This window comes from Varanus komodoensis, unplaced genomic scaffold, assembly GCF_004798865.1.
Source record: "Varanus komodoensis strain SLA01 unplaced genomic scaffold, ASM479886v1 scaffold74, whole genome shotgun sequence".
NCBI lineage: Eukaryota > Metazoa > Chordata > Lepidosauria > Squamata > Varanidae > Varanus > Varanus komodoensis.
This window is the reverse complement of record NW_025336401.1, coordinates 763,682-788,884: the sequence shown is the minus strand read 5'-3', so window position 1 is coordinate 788,884 and position 25,203 is coordinate 763,682. Positions and strand designations below refer to the sequence as shown.

The 25,203-nt window shown below is 61.8% G+C and overlaps 1 protein-coding gene across 1 annotated transcript; it reads left to right on the top strand.

Annotated features, from left to right (window-relative positions):
- Positions 1-11,276: 11,276 nt before the first annotated feature.
- On the top strand, positions 11,277-24,451 carry LOC123034951 (Krueppel-like factor 5). Its single transcript, XM_044452761.1, has 4 exons — positions 11,277-11,444; positions 20,072-20,957; positions 22,037-22,096; positions 24,273-24,451. The coding sequence occupies exons 1-4, from the start codon at positions 11,277-11,279 to the stop codon at positions 24,449-24,451; spliced, it is 1,293 nt and encodes a 430-aa protein (XP_044308696.1).
- The last annotated feature ends 752 nt before the right edge of the window (positions 24,452-25,203 follow it).

Genomic DNA, 25,203 nt, shown 5'->3' with positions numbered 1-25,203 from the left:
TCACTCTATATATTTGATGGAACCACGTGTGTGAAGTCTTTTCTTACTTTGCAGATGTTGCCGGTTTCTCGGCCCTCCAAAGCATGCACCAGCAAACGGGAGCAGGGCCAGTTCCTGGCCAAGAGGCAGAACCACAAAGGCCAAGAGGCACCGGCTCTGAGGCAGCCGGTGGGAGAAGCCGGGATGCCGCACTCCGGCTCCTGGTGCTGATTTCACAAGTGCAGCCGGCGGCATGCCTGGCCGCCAAAGACGCCACCCAGGCTCCCGGCTCTGGGCCGCTCGCTTCTTTCCACTGAGGTCAGCATTCCAGCGGCGCAGGCAAGACTGCAAGCAGGGGAGTCAACCCAGGTAGCCATTTAAAGTGCAGCTGCGGGTAAGAGGCACACTTTGTGCCAGCCGCACAGCAGATTCCCGGACAGAGAGCAGAACTGCTTTGCTTCTGGACTTCTGAGGGACTCGGTGTGCCTGGACATCACCTGGTTTTCTCTCTTCGCTTTCTGCGTATCACATGTGTGAGCACTGGTCCTTGGGAAAGGGAAAGCGCTGCCTGCATGTGCTCAGGAGCACCCTAGTCTCTGCCATGACCGCATGTGTCCTCGTGTTGAGTCCCAGCGCTCTAGGGGAGATTGCCAGGGCTTTGCTTCCGGCCCAGCGACCCCCCGCACCAGTGAACACGCCTGGCCCTTTCCTCCTGCCGCCCAACAGCGCCTTCCACTGGGAAGCCAAGCAGCGCCTCCGAACCAGTGACTCATCGCTGAATCATTGAGACATTGCGCAGTTTTACCTGTTGAAGCTTGCAGAAACACCGTCACCACTTACTGTGGGGACCGCCAGCCCCCTTCTCTCCCCTTACTCCTGTGCTCTTCAACTGCTCTGGACAGGAAGGAGCTTCCAGCAAGCAAGTTACTTCTCTGCTCGAGAAAAGTCTCACCTGCTGTATTTCTGTGCATCGGGTACAGATGTGGCACAGGCTGGAGGAAGGGAGCAAGAAAAGAGCGAGTCAGTGTTTCCCAGGAATCACAGCCAGGATCTATGGAATCTAGCAAATGCAGGCTCTGTAGCATGACACGCACTTTCTAATATGAGAGAGAAAAGGTTGAATGGCTTGAAGGAGCGCTTACGTCCATATATGCCCGCCCGCCCGCCCCTTGAGATCAGCGGCAGAGGCCCTCCTCTGGGAACCCTCCGTGAAAGACATCAGGAGGCAAAGTACCCGGAGGAGGGCCTTCTCTGCGGTGGCGCCCCGACTGTGGAATGCACTCCCCAAAGAGGTCCGCCTGGCGCCGTCGTTATTTGTTTTTCGGTGCCAGGCGAAGACCTTGTTATTCAAACGTTATTTTAATTGTTAATATTATTTATTTATTTTATTTTTCTGGCCAGGTCGACTCAAATTATATTATATTGCTTTATACTGTGTTTGTTTGTTTGTTTATTATTGTGAGCTGCCCCGAGGCTTCGGCGAATGGGGCGGCCTAGAAGCCTTCTAAATAAATAAATGAATGAATGAATGCTGGCGCAGCCAGTCCATCCCAGCAAGTCTCTCATGCAGCCCACCATGCTGCTCACTCGGGGCAAACCCGCTGCGCACTGGCCTTGTGCTCCCTCTGGAGAAGCAGGTCTGCTGCTGAGCCTTCCCCTCATCCGCTGGCACGTTCCTGAATGTTCCATGACGTCACCACCGGGGTGAGTGAGCCCTTTCGGGAGACACTTTTTCTGCTCTGCCATATGCTAATGTGAGCCGAAAAGAGGATGACGCTTCTGCACATTCATCAGCCCGATTGTCTGGCTGCCTTACAGAGTCTCCCAGTGAATTTGCAAATTTGCACAGTTGACTGTATCCCAGGAGGTGGAGGCAGCCCAGCGGGCGTGGGGGGGTGTGTGTGGGGGGGTTGCAGGCAAAAGGGTGGGGGCGTGGGAAGCCTATATACCTTAAAGCAGGTCCTGCCAGCAGCTGACTCCTAGCAGCATTTCAGCCTTTCCAAACCACACAGGGAGAGGCATGTGCAACCCAGCTGGGCCGGAGGAAGAGGGCACGGCTTCTGGGGAACACGGGGGGTGGGGGGGGGACTGCAGGGTGCTGGAATGGCGCTTCTCCAGGCCGTGCGGGAGAAGCGATGTGCAGAGGTCCTTTTGCACATAGGGGGGGGGGACGGGGGGGCCACCTTGCACTGCAAGTTACCCTCCTCTGCTGATGGGGCACACAACTCCCTTGCGGTGCGGTGCGCACAGGCACACTGCGGTGGCTGGGGAATGGGCACAGCAGCTGGGCCAAATGCGCGCTCTTTGCTCAGCTTGCGCTAACCGCTCCGTGTCCCAAAGCGCCACAGTGGCGCAGCTTGGGCTGGCCCGGCTTGGCGTGACGGCATCACCGCCATCCTCGGCATGGCCTCTTTTCACACAATAAAAAACAAATAAGCTACACAGCCAAAACTGTTCACAAGTTCAGGCTTGTGCAAATCCTGAGCCAGCGCAGCACATAAAGCTGAGGAGGAAACGCAAGGGCAGGGCGGCTGCTGCTCCGAGGCTTGTGGCGGGGTGGGCAAGCTTGAGCCCCCAAATGCCCCGCTGGCAAGGAGGTGGGGGTGACTGGGGCAGGAACAGGGCGGTGGTCCTGGCTGTGCTCGGGCAGCTCCTCTCCGCTACATTCCCCAGCGCAGATCAGAGCAGGACGGGCTGTGGGGAAGGGGCCAGGAGCAGGACGGCGAGGATCTCAGGGCGGGTGTAGCAGAAAGCCAGTTTAAGAGAAGGAGGGCTGCTCTCCACAGGGAAGCAGCCAGGAAGAGCGGTTCTGAAGGCGGGGTGGCCAGTGAGCAGAGGAGGCGCAGGCGCCGATTCCCCCTCCCCGGGAGAGGTTGCAAGGACGGCCTTCCGGCCAGGGGATCGAGCGGTTTGGCAGCAGCCGCTGCTGCCCCCCAGGCCACAGGGCTTCCCTGCCCCTCGGGGCGGCACTCACCGTGGTGCCTGCTGGGCCCGGCCCACTGCTTCCTGGGGAGGCATGATTTGGAGGCCCGGCAAGGAGCGAGGGGAAGCCTCTGGGGAGAGGAGGAGGCGCAGAGGAGGAGGAGGAGGAGGAGAGCTCAGAGGCACGGGCCCTGCGCAGGAACGGGCGGGCCACTTCCATGCAGCGAGGCAGCCATTTCCCGCTGGCCGCCAGGCAAGCAGTGGGCGAGGAGGCTGCTGGAACGTGGAGGCGACGTGCCGACGCTCCCCCCCCGCCTGCGGTGCAGCCACTTCCTGCTGCCAGGGAGGCCCCCGCCCTGCGCACGGCCTGGCACCGAGGCCGCTCTGCAAACACCGGGGCGCCTGCCAGCAGCGCGCGGGGAGCCACGGGCTGAGTGCGGCGGTGGGAAAGGCGACTGCGACAGCGAGGGGTGCCGGCGGAGGCCAGTCCCACGCAGCAGCTCTGCCCGCCCCGTCGTGAGGCTGCAGCCCGGGCACGCCCGGTGGCAGAGGGCTGCCCGCACCCTCCCGGGGGTCCCCTCCGAGCAGGACATGGTCTCCAGCTTCAGCCACGTGCTAGGGCCCTGCTGCCCAGGGGGCCTGAGCCGAGGGCTGGCCCTGCCGAATGGGGTCGCTCACCTGACCCACAGAGCACTGATGCTGCACCCCACGGCAGCCACGATGCTTCTTGATGGCATGAGCAAGGAGTCGGTCTCCTTGCTCCCCCGAAGACGCCCTCCCGGGATCGGCCAAGATCTTAGAGCTACAGCTGGGAAGAAGGAAGTTTGGGTCAGAGTGTCCCCCGGAGCGCCCCGTGGCGCATGAGGCGCATGCCCGCTCTCCCGGGTTTTTGGCCCCTCCTCAAAACTTCCCTTTTCTAACAGACGTTTGCAGGAATGTCCGCCTGTTCTCCCCTGTCTGAGCACTGCATGGCATTGCTTTTGGGGAGCCAGTCCCAGGCCATGGAAGACGCCATGCTGGGCAGCTTGGTTCTTTCGCCAGCCGGAAGGCATTCAGACATAAATAACAGTAATCATAAAAATGAACAGTTCAAGAGCCAAACCACATGTTACATTAAACAGGGCATATTTAACCCTGACACTTTTCATTGGTTAGCAGCACCGGGACCTCCGTGTGCACCTGCATTCCTGACGCAGAGGAGTCCCGGCTTCCCCTCTGGCCCCTCCCTGAGCCGCCGAGCTGCTCTTTGCCCCGTTGATCATCGCAAACAGCACCTTCGGGGACAAAGAGCAACCGGGGGAGTCATTTTCCGCAGGGAATTGGCATGTGGCATCGAACCAAGTCCCTGCATCGCTGCCGTTTCTTCAAAATAAAAGTGGTGGCATTCAGCACAAACATGCTCTCTCACAGCAGGCATAAGGCACCTGCTGCTTGGGCAGGTAAAACCCAGTTCCCAGCAGCAAAGGAAAAGGCTGGCACCGCAGAAGCCCAAGTCTTGCTGAAGCAAATCAATTTTCAGTAAATGCTAGAGGAGATGCAGCTCAGCAGATTCCCAAGAGAATTCGGCAGCCCTGGTACCATATTAAGCAGGCCCTGTTGCAACACTCCTCTGAATGACATCTCATACGAGGTTTCGGAGGGCAGGAGCTTCCACAGGGACGGGGGTTAGGAGGTGATATGCGTTACAGACTCAGAGAAGCAAGCAGAGAACCAAAGTCACTACACATGCAAAGTTCAGACTAGGTCTGTGTGCTGAAGATATGAAAGATGCAGGGTGGGGGGGGGCAGTGGCTGACAGCCCTCTGGGAGCAGAAAGCTGGCTAAACGTCTCTGGCTGTGCACATGTGTCGACTTCCACGTTGATTCAAAAACTGCCACTTTGGAGCCGGGCCTTAGGAGCTGTCTTAGCTCCCCCCGCCGCCCCCCCTGCCGCAGCGTGCCAGCTGGCTGTCAAGAGGAATTGCCAAGGTAAATGTTATTAGCCATGTTTTGCAGCTTCATTGCTTTTAAAGAATCGTTTCCATGAGAAACCAGCTCTGCAAACACCACCTCACAGTGGAGGCCAGAGGTGAAAGGAATAATAGGCACATTCCAGCAACATGAGACACACATGCGCCCATGCACAGGGGGTTAACCATTTGCATGCTGCAGCCACGGGGTCCGTGCCTAGGCCCGGGGTGCCCGGCGGCGGCGGCTGGGCCGTCCCCTTGCCTCCGCCACCCCGTCCAGCCTCGGCTTGCCCTCACTGGTCCTGGCGGCGAGCTTCTCCACCCTCGCCCTGCCAAGGCTGCGTGTGCCCCTCACTCAGCTCCCGCGGCGCACGTGCCGGGCCCAGGAGCCGCACAGAATGCCCAGCGGCCCCCCCGGGAGCCCGGGCGCCTGTGTGCCGCACAGGAGCCACTCGCACAGGGCGCAAAAGGGTCCCCAGCCGGCTCGTGGCCCTCGGCATCTGGGTCTGCTGGAGCCGGGCTGTCTCTGCCGTGCCCAGCGATGCTGAAGGCAGGCCAGATCGCTTGGTCGAAAGAAGAGCCGCGTAAAAACCCTTCAAGGGCCTGAAAGCAGCTGCTGAAGCCGGTGCTCCTCCACCCCGAGGCTGCGTCACGCAGGGCTCCGGGCTCCTCTGTGCCCCTCAGCCCTCTGCCCCCTCCTTCCCTGTCCCTCCCCAGCCCGAGGGCAGCCAGAGGGGCTTCCTGCCCGCTGCTGAGCCACGCCGGACCGGGAGACCCGCTGCTTCCCAGCCCAGCCCAGCCAAGCGCTTTGCATCCGATCCAGATCCAGAGCGCTTCGTTCGCATCCTGCCTGGGCGCCTCTCCACCCCATGCGCCAGCCGGGTCTCTGTGCCCCCAGGAGCCTGGCAGTCTGTTCAGGCCCGGCTTCGCCTCGGCACCTGCAGCTGCAGGAGCACCGGACCCGGCTCGGTGGGCCCCAAAGCACCCTGGCCTGTGCCAAGTCAGAGAGAGGCACCTCTGAGCACGTGAAGAGGGACACGTGCCATGTCATTATGGAGGGGGGCAGCGCCATCACGGACATGCCACGTCACGTGCGCCCGGGCCCCACGACCGCCTTTCTCTCATCGGCACACGCCCCTGAGCGGCTCTCCCCAGGTTGCGTCACGGCACTGGGGGCCACCAGCCACACGGATGCGTGCAGCACATCTGGGACCCCACACGTCTGGGTGTGCAATGGGCCCGGCTGTGCAGCTCCGTGGCCGGGCGGCCTCAGCCAGTCCCGCCTCTGTCCTCCCAGGAGAAACGGGCAGCAGCAGGGCAGGAGGAAGCGAAGCTCCTCCATGAGCGAGCAGGAAATGGCGCCTGCCTTGGACGACCCAGCTGAACAGCCCTCAGGGTGGGGTGGCGCGACTCGGTGTCCTGCCCCAGCGGGGGTCCGGCCCAGCGGCCTCCGTGGCCCCTCCTGCCTCTGCTCTTCTGTTCCAGGGTCCCTCCCCACCAGCCCAGCCCAAACGGGCCAGGAAGTGCCGCTTGCACCCAGGGCCTCAGAGTGCTGCACCCCTTCCCGCGGCGCCATCCAAGGGGGTGTGGGGGGAGTGGGGCTTGCACCGCCCCCCCGCCTCCACCTGAGCGAGGAGCGAGGGCGTTTCTCTCACCCGTCAATTCTGGCCAAATGTGCACTGCGGAGCAGGTGTTCCGGGTTGCATTGTCTCGCTTCGAACCACTGACAGTGGATTTTCGGGGAGAGCGGGCTGGTTTGGTGAGGGGGCGCGCACGTGTGTGCGCATGAGCACGTGTCTTTTCACAGGCGAAAGCAGGAGCATGCTCGTGCCGGCGCTCTTTGCCCGGGAAGGCATTGCCTCACCCACTCGAGTGCCAGTGCGGCGGGGCAGCACCCCCGCTTGGCAGCCCGGAAGGGGCCCGTCCATCTCCCTTCCGGATGCGCAAGGAGTAAGCGGCCCTCAGTCACTCTGTCCCAGAGCCAAGCTGAGCCCCACTGGAACCCCACTGTGCTGGGGTGCCGGGAGGTGACGGCCCCGAGGAGCGGCGGCGATAACGGCCGCTTGGCAAGGGCGCCCCCAGCCAGGGGCGTGTGGCTGCGTTCCCGCCTTGCCTTCCAGACGTATCGCTGCTGCTCCCATGCCTTGCTCTCCTTTGGACAGCGGGAGGTCCCTGGAGCAGGTGGTGTTCTGCACGGCTGGGTTTATTTACAAACATGCCAGCCTGGAGCCGGGGAGCCGGTCCCTCAAAGCTGGTGCCTGCGGGCTGCGCGTCCCGGCCTGGCCTTGCCGCATCGCAGCCAGGAGGGCAAGGCGAGGGAGGGGGCCGTGGTCCGGCCTCGCGGAGGAGGGCCCGGGCTGGTCCCTGGCCTGTCCTGGCAGGACTGAGACCGGACCCCATGCGAGGTCCTGGAAAGCCACGGCACTGGCCCGGCGCCCCCGTGGCGGCTTCCCAGGCTGCCACACTGGGCACTCGCCTTCCGCTTCCATGTCCAATGAGCCTGGGCTACCGACCGGGCGGCCAGTGGGGGAGGCGTCACTAATCTGTTGCCATCTTGCTCTGGGGACAGGCATTTTGGCTCCCCTGGTGCAGAACTCATCTCCCGTCCATACAGGCAATGCCATCTAATGCTGGCAGTATATCATTCATTCATGAACATGCCAAGCCCACATTTCCTTCAGTATAATTCCTTCGAGATACTTTGGTACCACTTCATCAAATCCCAGAGCAGTTCAGACTGAGTGCTGTGAACCGCAGGCCAGGGAGGCTGGTGGGTGAGTCCGTTCTCAGGAGCTGCTTAACGCATGCTTCATCTTCTGCCTCCCCCAATCTGGGGGGGGGGGCAGTTTGCCAGGGGCTGGGCGTCACTGCTGACAGAGCCTCATTCCAGTTCCTGTGTGCTGCTGGTCTGTTGCTTGGTAGCGAGCAGCAAAGGCTCCTCAGCTGATACTGAAAGCTCTGCTGAAGCCGTCCTGAGCAAGCCAGCCTGCTTTGAGTTCTCCTGGGGAAATTTTCCCCAGGCAACTCTGCAGAGACCTTTTCCTGGCCTGAAGGGCACAGCTAGTTGAGGACCTTCCCCACTTCCTCGCGCGGGGGGCGATGTGCCGCGGAAAGCCCGGCAAGGGACCTACTCGCACGTCCCAGGAAGGATGTGGCCCCATGGTCCGGCGAGCCGGCTGGCCGCCACCGCCCCAGCTATCACTCTCTGAGCCCTGGGTGGCAGGAAGGGCGTTTCGGAGTTTGTTCTTCCCAGATCTCTGTGGGAATTCCCAAGCCACTACAAGTCCCAGCAGTCCGTGCCAGCCACCCGTACCCCGGATTCAGCCCCCACTGCTTGAGCTGCACAGACTCTGTAAATGATTTCTTGAGTGAGCCTGAAAGGATCTTCTGATTCCAGCAATAAAATCAAAGCAGAGCACCCACATCTTATCGCCTTCAGATTTGCCTGCAAAGCTACGGCCTTGGTTCTATCAGTGCCTGGCAACTTGGATTGTCAGAGAGAGCCAAAATACGTGAAATAATTATCTTTTGCTCAGAAAGCATTGTTGCCGGCAGGCTTTGGAGATCTGCAGTGCTCTCCCGCAGAGAAAATGTGAGGCTGCAGAGAAAGCCAAGAGGGGAGGAATAACTCCTGCCCTGCCCTGCCCTTTCTTTCCTGGGTTTTCTGCACTTGGTCTGGGGGATGGTGATCAGCTTGCAAAGTGACCCATGATGCCTTCCCATTTTGAGAGCCAGCCTTTGGGGGAGAGTCTCCACGGAAGCTTTTCTGCTGTGGTGCCACACGGTCGAACTCCCCGGCAGGAGAGCCATCCAACAGCTGCGCCCAAAGCCTCAGCTCGTCCATTGCTAAAGCGTCACCCTGGCTTGGGTGACCTGCCCTAAAGCAGGACCTGCATGTTCTCCCAACGGGGGCTCTAGAACCGAAATACAACTCAGTGATAAGCAACCCAAGTCACCACTGGGGTTACCATTCGGAAATTCAACGTTGATGATCAAGTTTGGATTTCAGAAGCCAGCGTTTTTATCAAGATTTGGAAATGATCTGGTCCAATCAATGGAAAAAGTTAGTGTAGAATTTAGTAAAGCTTCTTCAGAGCTGGGTGGGGTCAAACGCTGATCACTCCAATGTGGCCCAAATGGACTGGAGAAGAGCTGCTGCACCTGTGTGTTCTGCATCAAATACTGCCAGGTACCGAACGTCAAAGACGCAAGTGTGCACCGTTCACAGAGGCGAATTTTGGAAGCAAATTCATTCACCCAAACGCGGCCGCTTGGGCCTTGCCCTTGAGCTCCGGCTTGGCTTCCTGCTGCTGCTTTTGTCTGCTCTCGAGGGACCGTTTCTTGAGCCGAGCCCGGCCAGGCTGCAGGGGCCTTCTTCTGCTGAGTCTCTGTGCAATTGTGCAGCTCTGCTCCCGCATCGGTCAGATGCTTGTTCCTGCAGCACAGTGGAAGAGTGCAGTGAAGCATTTGCTCACAAAGTTTGCAGTTGGACAGGAGCAGACATGCAAACCCTTTCTGAACTCTCCAGTGAAGCCAGCGTGATGTGTACCCGAAGCCAGATGCAAACAGCCGCAGGCGAACGCTCGGTAAGCCGGGAGAGCTGGAGAGTGGCTCCAGCTGAGGCCGTCTGCAGCAGCAGCTGGTCTGCGCGTCCAGGCGTGGGCCAGAGCTTTTCCTGCTCTGCCCTGTTGCTGCTCTGGAGCCCCATGGATGCCTCTCACGAGGAGCCCAGTTCTCCTCTGCTCGTGGCAGGTGGGCTCCCAGGCAGAGGACCCCAAGCCGGGGGGCCTCGCGCAGCGGGGCTGTCCTTTTCTTCACATAATATCCGCATGGAAAAGGTCAGCAGGCGTGGCGTGGAAATGTGGGAGACCATCAAGAAGCCATCATCATATTTCTGGATGCCCATAAAAGTCCGAGGAGGAGGTGGGTGACAGCCCCAAAGCTGTCTTGTTGGGCTGGGAGGCCCTGGGCGCCTGCAGGCTCTTCACAGCCCCCAAGAGCGCCCCCCCGCCCAGCGCCCCCCACCCACCCAGCAGAATGCACTTCTGCTGCTGGACTGGGCCTGTTGTTGCTGTCGCTGGCCCTCCCCACGGCTTTCTTCCAGTAGGTTTTGTTCTTTGGACCAGTGGCGGCATTGAGTGGGATACTGCTGAAGGTGCCGCTGAGCGGGAGCGCCTGCTGACGGGAGCGCAAGCAGATGCACAGTGAGCAGACACACCGTGGAGCAGGCCGGGGCAGAGTCACGCCCTGGATGCTTTCCCCAGACCCTCCTCCTCCTCCTCCTCCTCCTCCCCCCTGCGCAGAGCTGCCTGCATCTGATAGGGGTCCCTCTCTGTGCAGCACCAACTCTAGCCACGCCTTGCTAGACTTAGTCTCCACAAACTGTATTTCAGGACAACCTTTGCTGACCTTTTCTGGGCACTCCTGCCAAATGAAGTGAGGTGGGTGGCTACTACAAACAGGGCCTTTTTCGTTGTGGCACCCCAGCTGCAGGATGAGCTTCCTGGAGAGGCTTGCCTGGTGCCCTTCCGAGGCCTGAAGATCAGACTTCCCCTGGCCTGTGAACTTCTGTTGTTCCAGACTGCTTACAGTATTTTAAGTCTTCACTGGTTGTTGGGCTTGACTTTGGGTTCTCACCTTTTAAATATATATTTTAAAAAAAACCTTTATACTGCATGTTATCCTGTTGTATCCTGTGATTTTAATTGCTGTGAAATCCCTCGAGAGCTTTGGCTATACAGTAGCACAGAAATGCAATAAATAGAGCAGAAGAGCAGAAAAACCCAGCAATCCAGCAATCTTCCGCCCCCGAGGGCTAGCTATGCCTCTGGGCTGGGGCAGGCAGGCAGGCAGGCAGGCAAGCAGGCAGGCCAGGGAGGCCAGGCAGGCCAGGCAGGCAGGCAGGCAGGCAGGGAGGCCAGGGAGGCTGGGAACGGTGAGATGGCCCCGATAAGGCCGGGGTCACAAGCAAGCCAAAGGCTCACTGCCGGCCACACTGTTTATCCTGGAAGTGCCTGAACGGAAGTTGGCCTGCCCTGAGAGCGCTCCCAGGCCCTCTGTTCCCTGTACCTGCAACATGGCTGATGGCCCACACCTCCTTCGCTGCTCATGCTGACTTGGGTTGCCTTAAGGAAGAGAGGGCCGGCTGGCGCGCTCATTGGCCGGGCGGCGCTCGCCTCCTTCCCAATTGGCTCGGCAGGCCTGCCTCGACATCTGCCAGGTTGGAGTACCTCCCCCTTCAGGACAGGTGAAGTTTTCTGAGACAGGCTGGGATTCAGAAGGCTGCACTGCACCTGGATTCCTCAAGATCGGCAGTGGGCAGGCATGCTTCGCGGTGCCTGAGAGCAACACTGCCCCGAACTCGTTTTTCCTCCCTGCGTTGTGTTTCGCAACCTGGCCAGGTGGGAGCAGGGGAAGGCAGGCGGGATGAGCAGCAGTGGAGTTGCCTTAAGCACCCCGATTTCAGAAGAAAGCACCGCCTTTACGCCACTCAAGCCCGTCACCATGGCCAGGGAGCCAACCGAAGACACGGCCGTCTTTGAAGACGTCAAGCCGCCGATACGGATCCTGGACAATCAACCGGACCTAACTCAGGTAAGCGAGCTGCTGAAGGCACGGCAACCCCCCACCCCAACAATCTGGGCGCCTGCGGCAAACAACCGTTGCACTTTGGATGAGGTTTCTTTTAAGGGATTTGACAACTATGTGTTTTTAAGAGGAAATATGGGTGAGGTACGTTACGTAAGTTTTTGAGAGCTGCAATTTTTGGCAGAAGTGTATGGGCGGGAGAGGGGAAACACGTAAAGTTTAGGCTGAAGTCAGTCAAGGCAGCTTGTGGGGTGGCTGGGTGAATTCCGTGTTTGATCAGAATTTAGTCTGGGGTGAAACGGGACCAGCTCTGTGCGTCTGAATGGGTGGTCCGAGCTGCTTCCTCTGGGCAAAAGTGAGCGGTGGAGAGAAATGCAGAGCTTGTGCTTTGAGAACGGGGGCCTTTGGGCTGGGGCCTTGTCCGAAACACTTTGGGATGTAAAGTTTCTGGAAGTGGCATTGTTTCCGGTACAGCCAGCTGGAACACGCGGAATCAGGCGCTGCGCAAGGCGGCCACCCCGAGGGTGCTGGGTTGTTTTGCTCCATAGTTGCAGAGAAAGGCTGAGGATGGGCAGCTCTTTCTTCCCGCAGAGGCGGGGGGAGGGGGGCTTGGCGAGGCGCCTGGAGGGTATTTCTGGGACTATTGCTCAGAAGGGTCTGGGGAGATTACATGCCATTCTTGCTTGTTTTTCTTGGGTTTTGTTTTTGAATCACTTGAATGGAATTCTCCTTGAGATTCTCCAGTTCCATGGCTTCCCCATGAGCCGCAGAGATAAAGGGCTGGATAAGGAGGTGAAGCAAGCTGGGTGCCGCATAGCTGCGCTCGCTCGCGCTCCGCTTGGGCTCCGCGATGCGATGCCTGCTCCCCCGCGCTCCCACCGCGTCTGCGGGCCGGCGGCCTGCGGCCTCACCCTCTACAAGGCAAGGTGGTTGCGGCGCCATCGCCCTGCTGGGCCTGCAGCTTCCCTCGTGCTCCAGAGTTTCTGGAGGCAGGCAGGAGAATCACTGCTTGGCCTTGGCTTTTGAAGCGGGCAAGGAAGAGCACCCAAGCTGCTCCGAGGACCGCCCCGGAGGCGTGGGAGGCGCAATGGCTGCCCCCATGGGTGCAGAGACGGTGTGGGGCACACAGGTGAATAAATGCCAGTGGGTTGCTACTGTGGCCGACCGCCAGGTGTGCCAGAAAGCCTTCTGGCATCGCCCGTCCTCGGGGAGGAGGGATCAGATCTGGGTCCAGAGGCCACACTGCGCAGATTCCTGCCGGGTGGATTTAGTTGCTCCACTGGAAGTTCTCCCCATGTGCTGACAGTGAGTGCAAAGAGAAGCCCTTGTGCAGTGGGGCAGGGGAGATTCCTCAGCCGGCTCCAGGACCGATGTGGCGCTCCGCCTTGCTGGGTGGCGACAGAGGCCCGGGGCCTAGGCTGTCCTCCACAGCGGAGCGGTCGTAGCCGGTGTGTTGCTGCCCCCCCAGACGGCCGGCTCACCCCGAGCGTCCGACCCCCTGCTGCAAGCAGGGCAGGGATGCTGCCGGAGCCTCGCAGCCTTCTGCCGCGTTGTGTGCCCCGCAAGCCGCCAGGCACGCTTCCTGCGCCAGGGCCTTGCAGCTGGCCCCGTGTCGGAAGCAGCCGGTCGCCCTCGGTGAGCCGCGTTCCAGGAGGAGGTGCCTGCGGGAAGCTCTGCAGTCAGCCGACCGAGGCCCGGCAGGCCTCACATCTCCAGCGACGTGGAGGATCCTTTGAGGATCCCTTTGGGATCGAGCTCTGCCGGAGATCTTTTCTTTTCCTCTTGCTATCAGCCCACAGATAACATTGCCTCGGAGAGGCCGAGAGTCCGGGCTGACCTTGGCAGAGCTCATTGGCGCAGAGGCAAGGCCCGCATCCCAAGCGAATGTCGCATCTCCTGTCCCAGAACCTCAAAGCCTTCCTCCATTTTCTCTTGCTAAGCCAATGCAACAGTTTGGTTAACGATTAACTTCAAGTGCAAGTATTCCTGGCGCCATTTTGTTGGCGGAAAAGAAGGCAGAGGGGACGAATGCCATCTTCTGAGCGGGTTCGTGGCTGGCGTGCAGGGGAAGGGCCCCTCTTCACATTTCCTGCCCTCCCTGCAAGCTCCTCCTGGGTCCAAAGGCCCATGCGAGGCAGAGGCCGGCATGCGGCTGACGGCGGCAGCAGGACTGAGGCCATGGCGTTCCTGCAAGGAAAGGTGGCGACAGCGGCTCCGAGCTGCCCGCCCCCTCCTCATTCCTGCGATTTCCTGGAATGCACAACCCAGACCATCCTTCCAGGCCAGGATCTGGGCCAGATTCACTTGCTCCTTTGAAGGACTCCTCCTCCTGGAATTCTGAGGGAAGACAGCAGGGCAGCAGAGGAGATGGGCAGCTGGATTTCCTCTTACCAAATGCACCAGGCGTCTCTCCTGCAGCCTTGCGGAGGCAAGCCTTCCTCTTGGCTCCAGCCGGGTGCCTGCCCTCCCCATTCCTGAATCCAAGCTGCATTCATTTAAGCTCCCTCCTCAGAAAGTTCCTCCGCGACGCCTCCTTTCCTCCTGGCAAGGCCTCGCAAGTGAACCGCAGGATGAAGCCACTCTGGTTCCCGGGCGCCACAACGGGCCGCTCCACAAGGAGCCCCCCTGTCACGAGAAGCCACCCACGCTGCTCAGAGGAGTGGCGGGCACGGCATGGGGAGCAGGGTGGCGGCTCGTTTTCCAGGCTCCTGGTGCATCGGGCATCTGCCCGGGTAGTTGCAGTGCAGAATCACAGCTGGGTCTGCCCTGAGGCTCGGTGTGATGTGGAGCCAGGCTCCTGTGCGGGGGGGAGGGGGGGGTAGGTCAGGGCGATGTGGCAAGGGCCCCCTCTAGCTTCCAGCACTGGCTCTCTCTCGCCACCCCCATCCGGATGGCTGCTCCCTCCTCGGAGGGCGAGCGCTGCAGCAGCCCCTTGCGGGAAAGTGGGAGACGCAGCACAGGGGCTTGACGGAGTGAGAGTCCGGGGGCAGGACCGGCTGCAGAGGGGCTGTGGGGCAAGCACCGCTCCTCCCAGGGGGGTGGGGACCTGCGTCTCCGGTGGGGCTTGGGTGCCGCCCGAGTTGCGTGCAGTGGGCCTTGCGCTCGGTCTCCAGGGCCTCCTGCCAGAGGACAGCGGGTGGCAAGGCTGAAACAGGCCTGCATCAGACCCGGGGGAGCCGAGGCCGGCCTGTGGGCCCGTGACGTGTCTCAGCAGAGAGCCATCTCCAGTGAGGTTGGGACTCTGGGGCTCTCAGGGTGCCGAGGGAGACCACTGGAGTTCCCCACAGTCGCCGCAGCCTTGGTGCTCGAGCCCACCAGCCCGTCTGGACAGCCGCTGCAGCGCTGCACCCCACGCGGTTCCGCCAGAGGCGCCGCCGACGGATCTCCTCTGCGGAAAGCCTGGGCGAGGTCGCGGTGCTCGCCATGATAACGCAAACCGGCCTACGTGCCTGGTGCTAAGTAAACAAGGGATCATAGTACAGTTGCGAGTAAGCCACTCCCATGGGATTTGTCTGCCTGCCAAAAGATTTTTAAAAAGCAACAAAAACCTTCAAAACAGACACGTCCCCAGAGCCAAGAAGCTTGTTTTTCCACCCAGAGCGAGTAGGTGTGCATCCGTGGCGTCGCGCAGTATGTGCCCCCAGGTCGTGACCCTTTTCAGCACGTCAGGATGTGGCCAGCGCCAGCTCCGTGACGGAATCTGGCCAAGCCCTGCTGCTGCAGGAGGAATCTGTGCCCGCGGCCCGAAGGCCGAGGAACGGGCTGGGGAGCTGGGCCCGCCTGGAGGCCCAGAGCTGCACACCACGATCCGCGGGGTCCCCCTCCCCTGGCTAGATGCAAGCGCTGCCCTCGTCCCGAGTGAGTTGGAACTGTGGCACAGGGAGCCCGGCAACTTAGGACCTGTTTCGCGAGGGCTCAGGACTCTCCCCGGCCTCTGCAGCCAGCCCTCGCCACCCCGGCGCGTTGCAAGCAATGCGATCTCCTTCGGCTGCAGCAGGCACCGGAGCGTGGATGCCAAGCAAACTGCAAGAAGAGACCCTGCACAGTCCGCTTGATGTGCAGCTTCCTTCATGTCATAAGTCGTGGCAGGAACGGTGATTAGCTAAGCGGGATGCCGCTCATCAAGACCTAGACCAGCGATGGCGAACCTTTTAGACACCCAGTGCCCAAACTGCAATCCAAACCCTACTTATTTATCACAAAGTCCCAGCAGTGCAATAAAACCTGAAAACTGAGGTTTTACTGTAGAAGAAGCAACTCACAGCCAGTCTAAGCAATATAGATATAGATATAGATATAGATATATCTCCTTGGCAGCCACTGACCAGCCGTGCAAAAGCTCGGATGAGTCGCGGCTCGTGACGTCATCGCCTGGCGCCACTACTCCTTTCCGAGCGTGCGCAGGGCCCCTGTGTGCGCTGTTACCCGATGCTTGGCTGCTGGGGCGATGCTGGGGCGACTTGGCTCGCGTGCCGACAGAGAGGGCTCTGCGTGCCCGCTGTGGCACGCATGCCATAGGTTCACCACCACTGGTCTAGACAGTAATTATTAAATTGATTCCTGCATCAGCAGAAAAGTTGGACCCTGCTGCAAAGACGAACAAAGCCAGCTCTTTGGAATCAGATGCGCAGCAGCTGGCTCGTGGGCCCCTGGTTTGTTACTGAATGGCCAGAAGGCTGCTACCAGTCAGGGATTCGCTTTCTTGTGAAGGGAGCACCCCAGTAAATCCCGGGACCCTGCAGGCACAGTGTCCCATTGGCCCCAACCCCCTCCACACGGTTCGGCCGCAGCAGAGGGAACGGAGGCAGATGGCAAGGGGCCACCCGCACCCTGCCACTGCGCCTGTGCCAGCGGCTGGGGGAGCCCGCACTCTGGCCTCCGGCCTTGCGTGGGTGAAGTCAGGTTTTTGCATTGCACAAGCCCCTTCCCAGCCTCCCTGTGCAGGTACCGCGTGGCTCCCGCCCCCCGCCCCCTCTTGTGTCGGTCCCGTGCAGGGACACCTTCGTTCTGCCCCGGCATGGGCCCTTCCTGGGGCTGCGCCAGCAGGGATGAGATCACGCACAAGGAGCTCGGGTGCCCAGCGCCTTCACGAGGAGGCAGACATGTAGCTGTGAAGGGAGACGGGCAGCAGACGAAGGGAGCCTTCCCCGTCCCCCGAAGAGGCCCGTGGCTGCTTGCATGCGGCTCTGTGTGGGCCAGGCTGGCCAGGAAAGGGGCTCCCGTGCGGCTTCTCTGGGCAATTCTTGGAGATACGAGGGGGGCGCAACCTGAGACGATAATACAGTGGTCATCCAGGTGCGCTGGAGCCTCTGGTTCTCCCACTGGAGGCAGGAAGGGTGCGCCGTCCATTCACAGACGCGTGCTTCATGGGGCTAGTCCACAAGGTGGTTTTCCACTGCTAACACACTTGCCCAAACGTCTTGCTAAAAGTAGCGATTTTGGGGATGTGACAACGGGTCGTCTTGTTTCATCCCACAAGAAGTGCGTGGGCTGCTGGGGTGCACAGCCCGCGGTTGCCGCTGGTGCCCTTGCTGCCGTTGGCCCTGCTGCTGGGGCTGATGGGAGTCACACATCCCGAGGGAGGGCATCGGGCTGCGGGACACGAACTGACACGGCCCAGCCTGCCCTGCCCGCATCCCGGCGTCCCTGCTGGGCACCATTCCAGTCCCGAACCAGCCTCGCAGGGGGACGCCCTGTCTGGCGAGGAGCAGGACGCGCTGTGCTCGGTCGCCAGCCCAGCCCGGGATTTTGCAAGACCGGGAATAGACTGGGGCCAGTCCATTGTCTGTGCGTATTTCCTGGTCGGCCAGTCAAAACCGCAGGCGGCCGCTTCCTCCTTCGAAAGCAGAGCTCCAAAGCGAGCCCCGTGGCAGGGGAGGGGCGGGGACGCGCACGCCTCGCGGCCCCCCCCCTCGGATCCGCCGCCCCGGGGGCTGCCTGGCAGCCCTCCTGCTTCCGCCCGCTGTGAGGGGGCGCCAGGCTGCGGGAGCGCCTTGGGGCCTCCAGGGAGGCACCAGAGGGCGGGCGGCTGGCAGGGCCGGGCCGGGCCGGGCCGGGCGTCCCTCTGGCAGGGCGGACGGGGCAGCAGCTCGGCCCCTCCTGGTTCCCGGGCACAGCGAGCTCCAGAAGAAAGAAAGGGAATGGCAGCAAACAGAAACTGGCTGAGCTTGAGGTCAATACCAAGACTGAATGATCTGAGGAGCAAATATTTGCCTTGGTCAATATTTTACCAGGGAGACAATAAAGATTGACATTGAGCCAAACAACTATATAGGTACATTCTATTTTTTAAGAACCGTATCTTTTGAAGGAATGCAGCCAAAGTGGTTGATGGAGCTTTTAATTCGAGCTTTTCCTCTCAGTCTTTTGTAAAAGCGATTTGGGAGATGGAAAATGCTATTTCTTCAACTCCTCCAAACCCCGGTATGCATGCGCTGACAAGCAGGGGGCTTTCTTGCATCATATGGATGTCTTTTAGGGGAACCTCCTCGTCCTCCTGGCACTTCCCCCAGCACTCTTTGGCCTGTTGCCTCTTCCCGCAGCTCGCAGTGATCAAAGGCTATATTTTTCTATTGTGCAGGAAAATCTATCAGGAACGTTTGGGCAGGCGGCTCCTGGAGCCAAGGCGTTAAACCGGCCCACTCCTAGTCAAGCGACCAATGGCTGGAAGCCCTACAAGGAAGGGCCCACCGCTCAAGCAGGGGCAGCCCTGCCAGGGCGGCCAGCGGCCGGGAGCCGCTGGGAAGCTGCCCCATCGCCCAGGACGGCGCTCCGGGAAGCGTGGGCAGAGGCGCGTGCGAGGCACATCTGCCACATCGACTGTGCTTGGGGCTGCAGCAAGATGCGGGAAAGCACCTGGCTTGGCCTACAAGCCTCCCTGTTTATGACCCGTTTGATTTCTTCCATCCCATCCCAACCCAACTCCCAACTCCCTCCTCACAAGTAAAGCTGCAGTAGGTCAGGGCATGCAGCATCCGCCACAAATGGGTGGGGAAGATCACGGGCATCCCCTCTGCACGCGCCCCTCAGCATTCCCAGGCTAGACTGCCGGAGGCGCCCGGCTGCCGGATCAGGCCCAAGCCGCGTCCAGTCCACCCCTTGTTCGCACAGCAGCCACCCGGGCGCGTCCCCTTCCAAAGGAGCCGCTCACAGTCATGGGCAGCTTCCATCTCCTCACGTTTGTCTGAGCCCCTTTAAAGAGGCCCAAACTGTGGCCAAGGATGGTAAACAGAGAGGAATCGGACTGTTGCCACCACGCTCTGTGATGAAGCCATTCCTTTAATCTGGCCCGGCCTCGTCAGGCCACGCTGGGTTGGCACCTCCAGCTACCCTGGGCACCTCCCTGCCGGCAGGCATGACGGGCAAGGGATGCCGCCTGGACTTTGGTCAGACGGTGGCTGGGATGCCCATGTGGGGACTTCCTGGGCATCATGTGGGGTATCGGGCAGAAGGGAATCCCATATGAGCTGAACTAATGAGGGTCTCTCTAGTCTGCCATTGGCCTAGTTGAGGACCATGGAAAGCCCCCTTCTCCAAACAGGACACGAAAGGAAGGATTTAGCAGTCTGTGTGCTCCTTTTGTGGAGTGAAGGACAGGGGAATCCACTCCTCAGACCACACGACCGGACCAAAATTACGAAGGATGGCAAAGTGGAGGGATCAGGGTGGTGCTAGGTCTGGGAAGGGGCTGGGATGGACGCTGGGCACCTTCTGAATCGAAGAGGGAGGGGCCGGCACTGCCTGGGAGGTGACCGATTTGGGCGGTGGTGGAAGTGTGGACCGCCTGGTCTCGGTGCCCTTCCACAGCCCAGCAAGTGGGGCATTCTGTAGCTTAGGAATGCTTGGCATTTGAATCCGTAGCTGCTTCCCTGGTACGGCCTAGCAGGGAACTGCTCCTGGTTTAAAAATAACTACCTGGAAAAGCGCAGGCCCGAGCTGGACGGCGAGAACCAAGAGGCACCAGGACAAGGAACGCCGGCGTGGCCGCTGGGGGCAGGTGGCCGCCCTCGCCCGGACGAGCACCCGTCCTGTGCCCCCTCGCTGCGGGAACTGGCCACCCATTCGGCTTCCCTCTGGGAGTCTGGCTGATCGGATCTCTCGGAACAGAAGGCCTGCAGCCTGGTTCTTCTGTTTCTTCCTCTGCTGTTAGTAACATTTAGTCCTCGCCTTATTTACTACAGAGGCATAAGCCACTCCTGAACGCTTAGGCCAGGTCTGAGCCAAATGACCCACCCCTTAAAGCTGCCGCTTTGAGTTTTCAGCAGCAGCCAGGTGCTCCCAGCATTCACGGGGGCCAAGGTGGGCAGTGCCCCGCCGTGATCCTCAGGAAAACATCCCTCCCTGCCCCATGGCAGAGGCTGCAGTGGCCCCAGAGAGCGGGTGCAGCACGAGGCCCTTGGCCCGGCCCGGCGGGAGGGGCTCATCCTGGGCCCCCGCTTGAGCCCAGCGCCCAGTCCCCACAAAGTGCACTTGCGAACGGCCTGCGCACACCAACCTGTGCGACGAGACACCAGGAAAGGGGGGGTTGCATCCGAGGGGCAGCAGGACCCCCAGCTGAGGGGGGCCGTGAGCGTGGCCCGTAAAGTCCATCGTCCTTTGCTCACGCGGCGCTCCTTGTCTGCCCCTCCCTTCAGGCCCGCTCCGAAATGGACAAGTACCTCTCTGGCCAGCTGCTGCCCGTGCCGACATTGCCGGACAAGAAGTACCGCCGGGAGAGCGCCTCGGTGGTGGACGAGTACTTCTCCACCGAGAAGCCGCCCTCGGTCCCCTACAGCGTGAACATCAACGTGATCCTGCCGGACACCACGCACCTGCGCACGGGGCTCTACCGGCCCGCCAAGCCCCTTGCGCCCTTCCCCCAGGTCAAGATGGAGCCCGGAGCCGGCTTCGCCCACCCCTGCTCCTCTGCCGCCGCGGCCACCCAGACTCTGCCGGACTTCACCAGCGTCTTCAGCATGCCGCAGTCCGTGGCGGCCAGCCACGTCTTCGTCAAGCAGGAGGCGCCCTCCGAGGTCCCGCTCGCCTCCGGCCTGCTGTACCAGCTGCCCGGCAGCGGCGGCGGCGGGGAGATGACCACCATGGCGCACTCCACGTGCGGCACCACGGCCATCAGCGCCATCCACGGGGTGGCCATGTCCACCGGCAGCCCCTTGCTGGACTCCAGGCCCCTCTCGCGGCCCAGCCGGCCAGCGGGCCCGGTGAAGCCCTTCCCTGAGCAGGGCGGCTTCGGCCTGCTGAGTGAGTTCTTCCCAGCCCCCGGAGTGAGCCTGCCCCCCTCGCCCCCGAACTCACAGCCCGGCAGCCCCGAGAACCAGCCGGAGCTGATCAACACCATCTCGCCGCCGCCCCCCTACGACGCCGCCTTCGGACTCAGCCTGCCCGCGCCGGGCCAGGGGCCTCCGCTCCCCAGCGGCCTCGCCGCCCTCTCCCAGGGCCACGGCGTCCTGCAGCCGCCCAAGTACAACCGCAGGAACAACCCCGAGCTGGAGAAGAGGCGGATCCACCACTGCGATTACCCTGGTAAGGCCCGACCGCACTCTTGGCTGGCCCCGAAATGTGGCCGCTCGCGGGGAGCCCGTCAGCTGTCCGGGGGGCTCAGAGTGCTTGGGAGCCGTCCCGGGGCCTCCACCAGGGCCGGACACGCGGGCAGAGGGCCTGCCAGGCCCTGCGGAGCAGCCCCAAGCGCACCCGGCTCTCTGCGAGGGGCCCGCCAGTGCCTCTGGGGACCCAGTGGCCCCTTGAGCCCGGGGTGACGCATGTGACCGCGGGAGAGGCCCTGGAACGGTCCTCGGAGCCTTCAGCGGCATGCTGCCGTCGGCGTCCCCGCCTTTCCAAACCAGCCGTTCCAGTGCAGGTCACGCTGCCTCCCTCCTTCCCAGTACAGAGCTGACCGAAGTGGCGTGGGGGAGACAGACGGGGGTGGTGCAGCCCAGCCCTAGGGCAGGGCAGGTGGGGGGCTGGGGGCCAGCAAGGGCTGCTCTGGCTACTGGATCCTCCACACTCTCCCGACTGGGAAAGGGGCACTGTGCCGCCTGCCGAATGCTTGGCTGGCCCCCGGCAGGCTGGCTTCTGAACGCTGCCCTGCATGTAAACACACTAGGCCTGGACTGTGTTTGCTTGCTTGCTTAATTAATTAAGTTAGAGCCCTGGACTCTCGTGGCGGGTTGAACATGTACGGTGGAAGAGCTGGAACACCCAGCAAGGCTCAGAGCCGCTTTTGGTCGAGGCTGGTGGGGATGTGCAGGACACGGCAGCACTCGTGGCGCCCTCCCAGGCCTTGAGACGGAAAACTGAGATCAGTGTTGCTGGGGGACCACAACCCAACCCCCCCCCCATTTAGAATGTGCTGGAATTCTGAGAAATCACACACCTGAGCTTTGCTCCAGGAAGCCGCCGTTTTTTCACGACCGTCATGCAGGCGTGTCCTGCGCACACGACGCCTGCATTTGGTGAGCCTCGTAAAACACGTCCATCACCCGCAACTCAGAAGGGCCCTGATGGGCCTCACCTCAGCCTTGGCAAATGAGCTGGTGCACCGAACGGGCTGACCCGGCAGGCGCTCGCCTCTTCCCCGGTTCACCTTTCCGGTTCTCTTACAGGCTGCACAAAGGTTTACACCAAAAGTTCGCACCTGAAGGCACATCAGAGGACTCACACTGGTACGTTCCTGGGGCCAGCTCTGGAGTGGGCTTTATCTGGAGGGGAGCAGTTTGCGAAACATGCAACTAGCTTGTCCATTTCAGGATCACCAAAGGAGGGATTTTGGAGGGGGTTGTTACAAACACTGCTCTTATTTTTCCATTTCCAAAGCTAGCTTGCTTGCTTTCTTCCTTCCTTGCTTCCTTGCTTCCTTCCTTCTTTCCTTCCTGTACTATCTTTCAGGGATTCTATAGCTGGCAATTATTACTGTGCATGTTTAAAAGCCACGGGCATTCCAGAGGACGTTTGTCCGGTTGTTGAGCCCAACCGTGCTGAAGAAGGGCCGGGAACACCCTGTGCGGTTCCTGTGCCTTCCGTCTCTGCAGCAGGTGGACTGGGGCAGCTCCGTCTCACAGCCCCGCAAGCTCCATCCAGGGTGGAAACAACACCATCCAACCTTACGGAGTCCTTCCAAAAGTGGCAGGGAAGAGGCCAACACGGCCTGCAGGGCGGGAGGATGGGACCCAGCACAGTGCAGGATCTGGAGGGCCACACGTACCCACCCCACACCGAAAAGCATGCAGAGAAGCACCCCGGGCTGGCAAGGGCAGTGTCTGCATGTGGGTGCCTCTGCAAGGGGGGAGGGTCCCTGGGCAGGGGGCTGCTGGAGTGCCAGGGGGGCCTCGCCCCGCTTAGCCCTGTCCTCCCCAGGCTGTCGGGCTCCGAGGGTGGCGGACTTGCAGAGCCCGAGGGGGGCTCCTTGGGCAGACCTCCCCGTGCCCCTGGAGGAGCCTCGCTCCCCGTCCTCCAGAGCACTGAGCGCTCGGGTGAGCCACTGCGGGGCCCCTCCCCACTTCCCGCCATGTGCATGCGCACTGCCAAATCCCGGCGCACTGGCGGGAGGCTCACCCTGCTATGCTATTTTTAACGATTCGGCTTCGGAGGATGAAGCCTCGCGAGGCTGCTCAGCTGCAAGCTGCGGCTCAGTCCCGGGACTCAGCCGGGGAGGCTGAGAAGAGCTTAGCCCCAGAGCGGCTGGGGACGCCGGCCACACGGCTGTGGGAACGACGGGAGACCAGCCCACGGGAGGGGCGGTTGAGATGGGAGCTCCTTCAGGGGGACCTCTGGGACATGTCTGCACCGTGGGGTGGACCCAGGGGCTTGGTGCCAGCACTGGCCAGAAGCCCAACTGGGGGTGAGGTGGGTGAAGCGGTGCGGTGCCCATCTCCATGGCACTCCTCCGCCAGGGTCAGGGCACAGGCAGGTTCCCAAGGAGAGCTTTGGGAAGCGAGCAGCAGAGAGGTTCGGCTCAGAGACCCGTCCAGCTTATTAAGCACAGAAAGCGTCTGGGACGAGTGCCCGTCGGAGGGCGAAACAGCGCAGGGCACCGCCTGGGCAGGCCGCCCCAGAGCGCTGCAGGCAGGCCAGGCGTTCTCCGAGAGGACTGCCTGCGGGGACAGATGCTGCCGGCTGGGCTGGGAGCACCGCAGGGGGGCCTCGTCCCGCCACCTGCACCAGGGCCCCCCACCGGGAGCTGCACCGGCGGCTTGGCTATTCTCCCCAGAAGACCCTGAGTGGGCCGGGGTGGGGGTTCCAGTGCATGACGTGCCGCTGACGTGCAGGAGGCCGTGCGTGGTGAAATATGCGGCCTGGCCAGCGACTGGGCGTGGAGCAGCCATTGTTTGCAGTCGCCCTGGAGCAGGAGCCGCTCCGCCGGGCAATGGCGAGCGTGAGGTTCCCATCCGCGAACCCAGCTCGGCCATTGTCTGGCGCAGAGAATGACCCCTCCCGGAACAATGGCTGCGCCGAGCCGGCCTCCCCTTCCCTGCTGTGCCGAGCATATCTTGTGAGCGCTGCCTTCCGCAGGCGTTCGTGGCCTGCTCCGCAGTGCCTCGGCCGGCCGTTCCCCGCAGCCGGAAGCCTGCGCTTTGTTCCGGCCATCACCAGGCGGGGACTGGCTCTGCGTTCGCTTGGGTAGACCCGGGAGCCAGCAAGCCTCGCTGGAGTCAGGCGTGCTTTTCAGACCCTGCAGGTGTCTTGCTGGCTGAGGCTGTCTGGCGCAGTGGTTAGAGCCTCCCTCTTCCACCAGGGCAGCGCTGCCTTGGGTGGCAAACGCCACGCGAGGGGCTCCCGCGACACCCAGAGCAGCTGGGGCTGCCCCGCGGGAGCTGACCGGTCCTCCTCTGACCCCTGCAGGTGAGAAGCCCTACAAGTGCAGCTGGGAGGGGTGCGACTGGCGCTTCGCCCGCTCCGACGAGCTCACCCGGCACTTCCGCAAGCACACGGGTGCCAAGCCGTTCAAGTGCCTCGCCTGCGGGCGCTGCTTCTCCCGCTCCGACCACCTGGCCCTGCACATGAAGAGGCACCAGAACTGAGGGCGGCGCTTCCCCGCCCGGCCCGTGTACATAGCCGCCCCGCACTGCGGTCGCGCCCCGCATGCCGGCCTCCCAGCTTCGCTTCGCCGTTTGGTGCCGCGGATTCGCTCGAGGCCACGGCTCCAGAGGAAGACCTCGGCCCAGGCGGGGAGGAGCGCCCCCACCCAAGGAGTCCCTCCTGCGCTCCAGAAGCGCCCTATTTATGTTGGCTTCTCCAACGCGCTGGGGGCGGCGGGGGAGCTTCTGTCCCAGCCGCCCACCGGCTGCGCCGAGGGGGCATGTCGCCAGGCCTTGAGCCCGCGAGGGGCGCCCCCGGGCCATTCCGCTCCTGGACAAGCCTTGCCGGCAGAGGGCAGTGGGGAAGGCCCTCGCACGCCCGTTCCCGAAGGCACCGGCGCCATCAGCCCGCAGCGCTCTTCGCGGGGGCCCTTTGGAGTACCGAGGAAGGGAAAGACGCGGTGCCCTGTGAGACGCAGCAGCTCCCTGTGCTCGGAAAACTGACCCCGCAGACAAAACTGATCCTTCCCTGGCAGGCAGTCCTTTCTCTTTCCTCCTTTCCCTTGCCAGGGGCGGATTTTTCCAAATGCTCGCAGCAGCCATGGAAGCAACGCCTGCTGCTGTTTTCGCCTTCCCCTCCCTCAAGCCTTCGTGGCCTCGGTGGAACCCGCAACGGGCCGCCACGTACTGCAGCGGGCCTGGAGCCCCACAGCGCATGGAGGGGCAGCCCAGAGGAGCAGGCGAGGATGAGCGCA

Coding starts and splice junctions, on each gene's coding strand:
- LOC123034951 (XM_044452761.1), top strand. CDS start 11,277: ATGAGCAGCAGTGGAGTTGCCTTAAGCACCCCGATTTCAGAAGAAAGC. Junction 11,445..20,071: donor ATCAACCGGACCTAACTCAG/GTAAGCGAGCTG, acceptor CCCTCCCTTCAG/GCCCGCTCCGAAATGGACAA. Junction 20,958..22,036: donor CCACCACTGCGATTACCCTG/GTAAGGCCCGAC, acceptor GTTCTCTTACAG/GCTGCACAAAGGTTTACACC.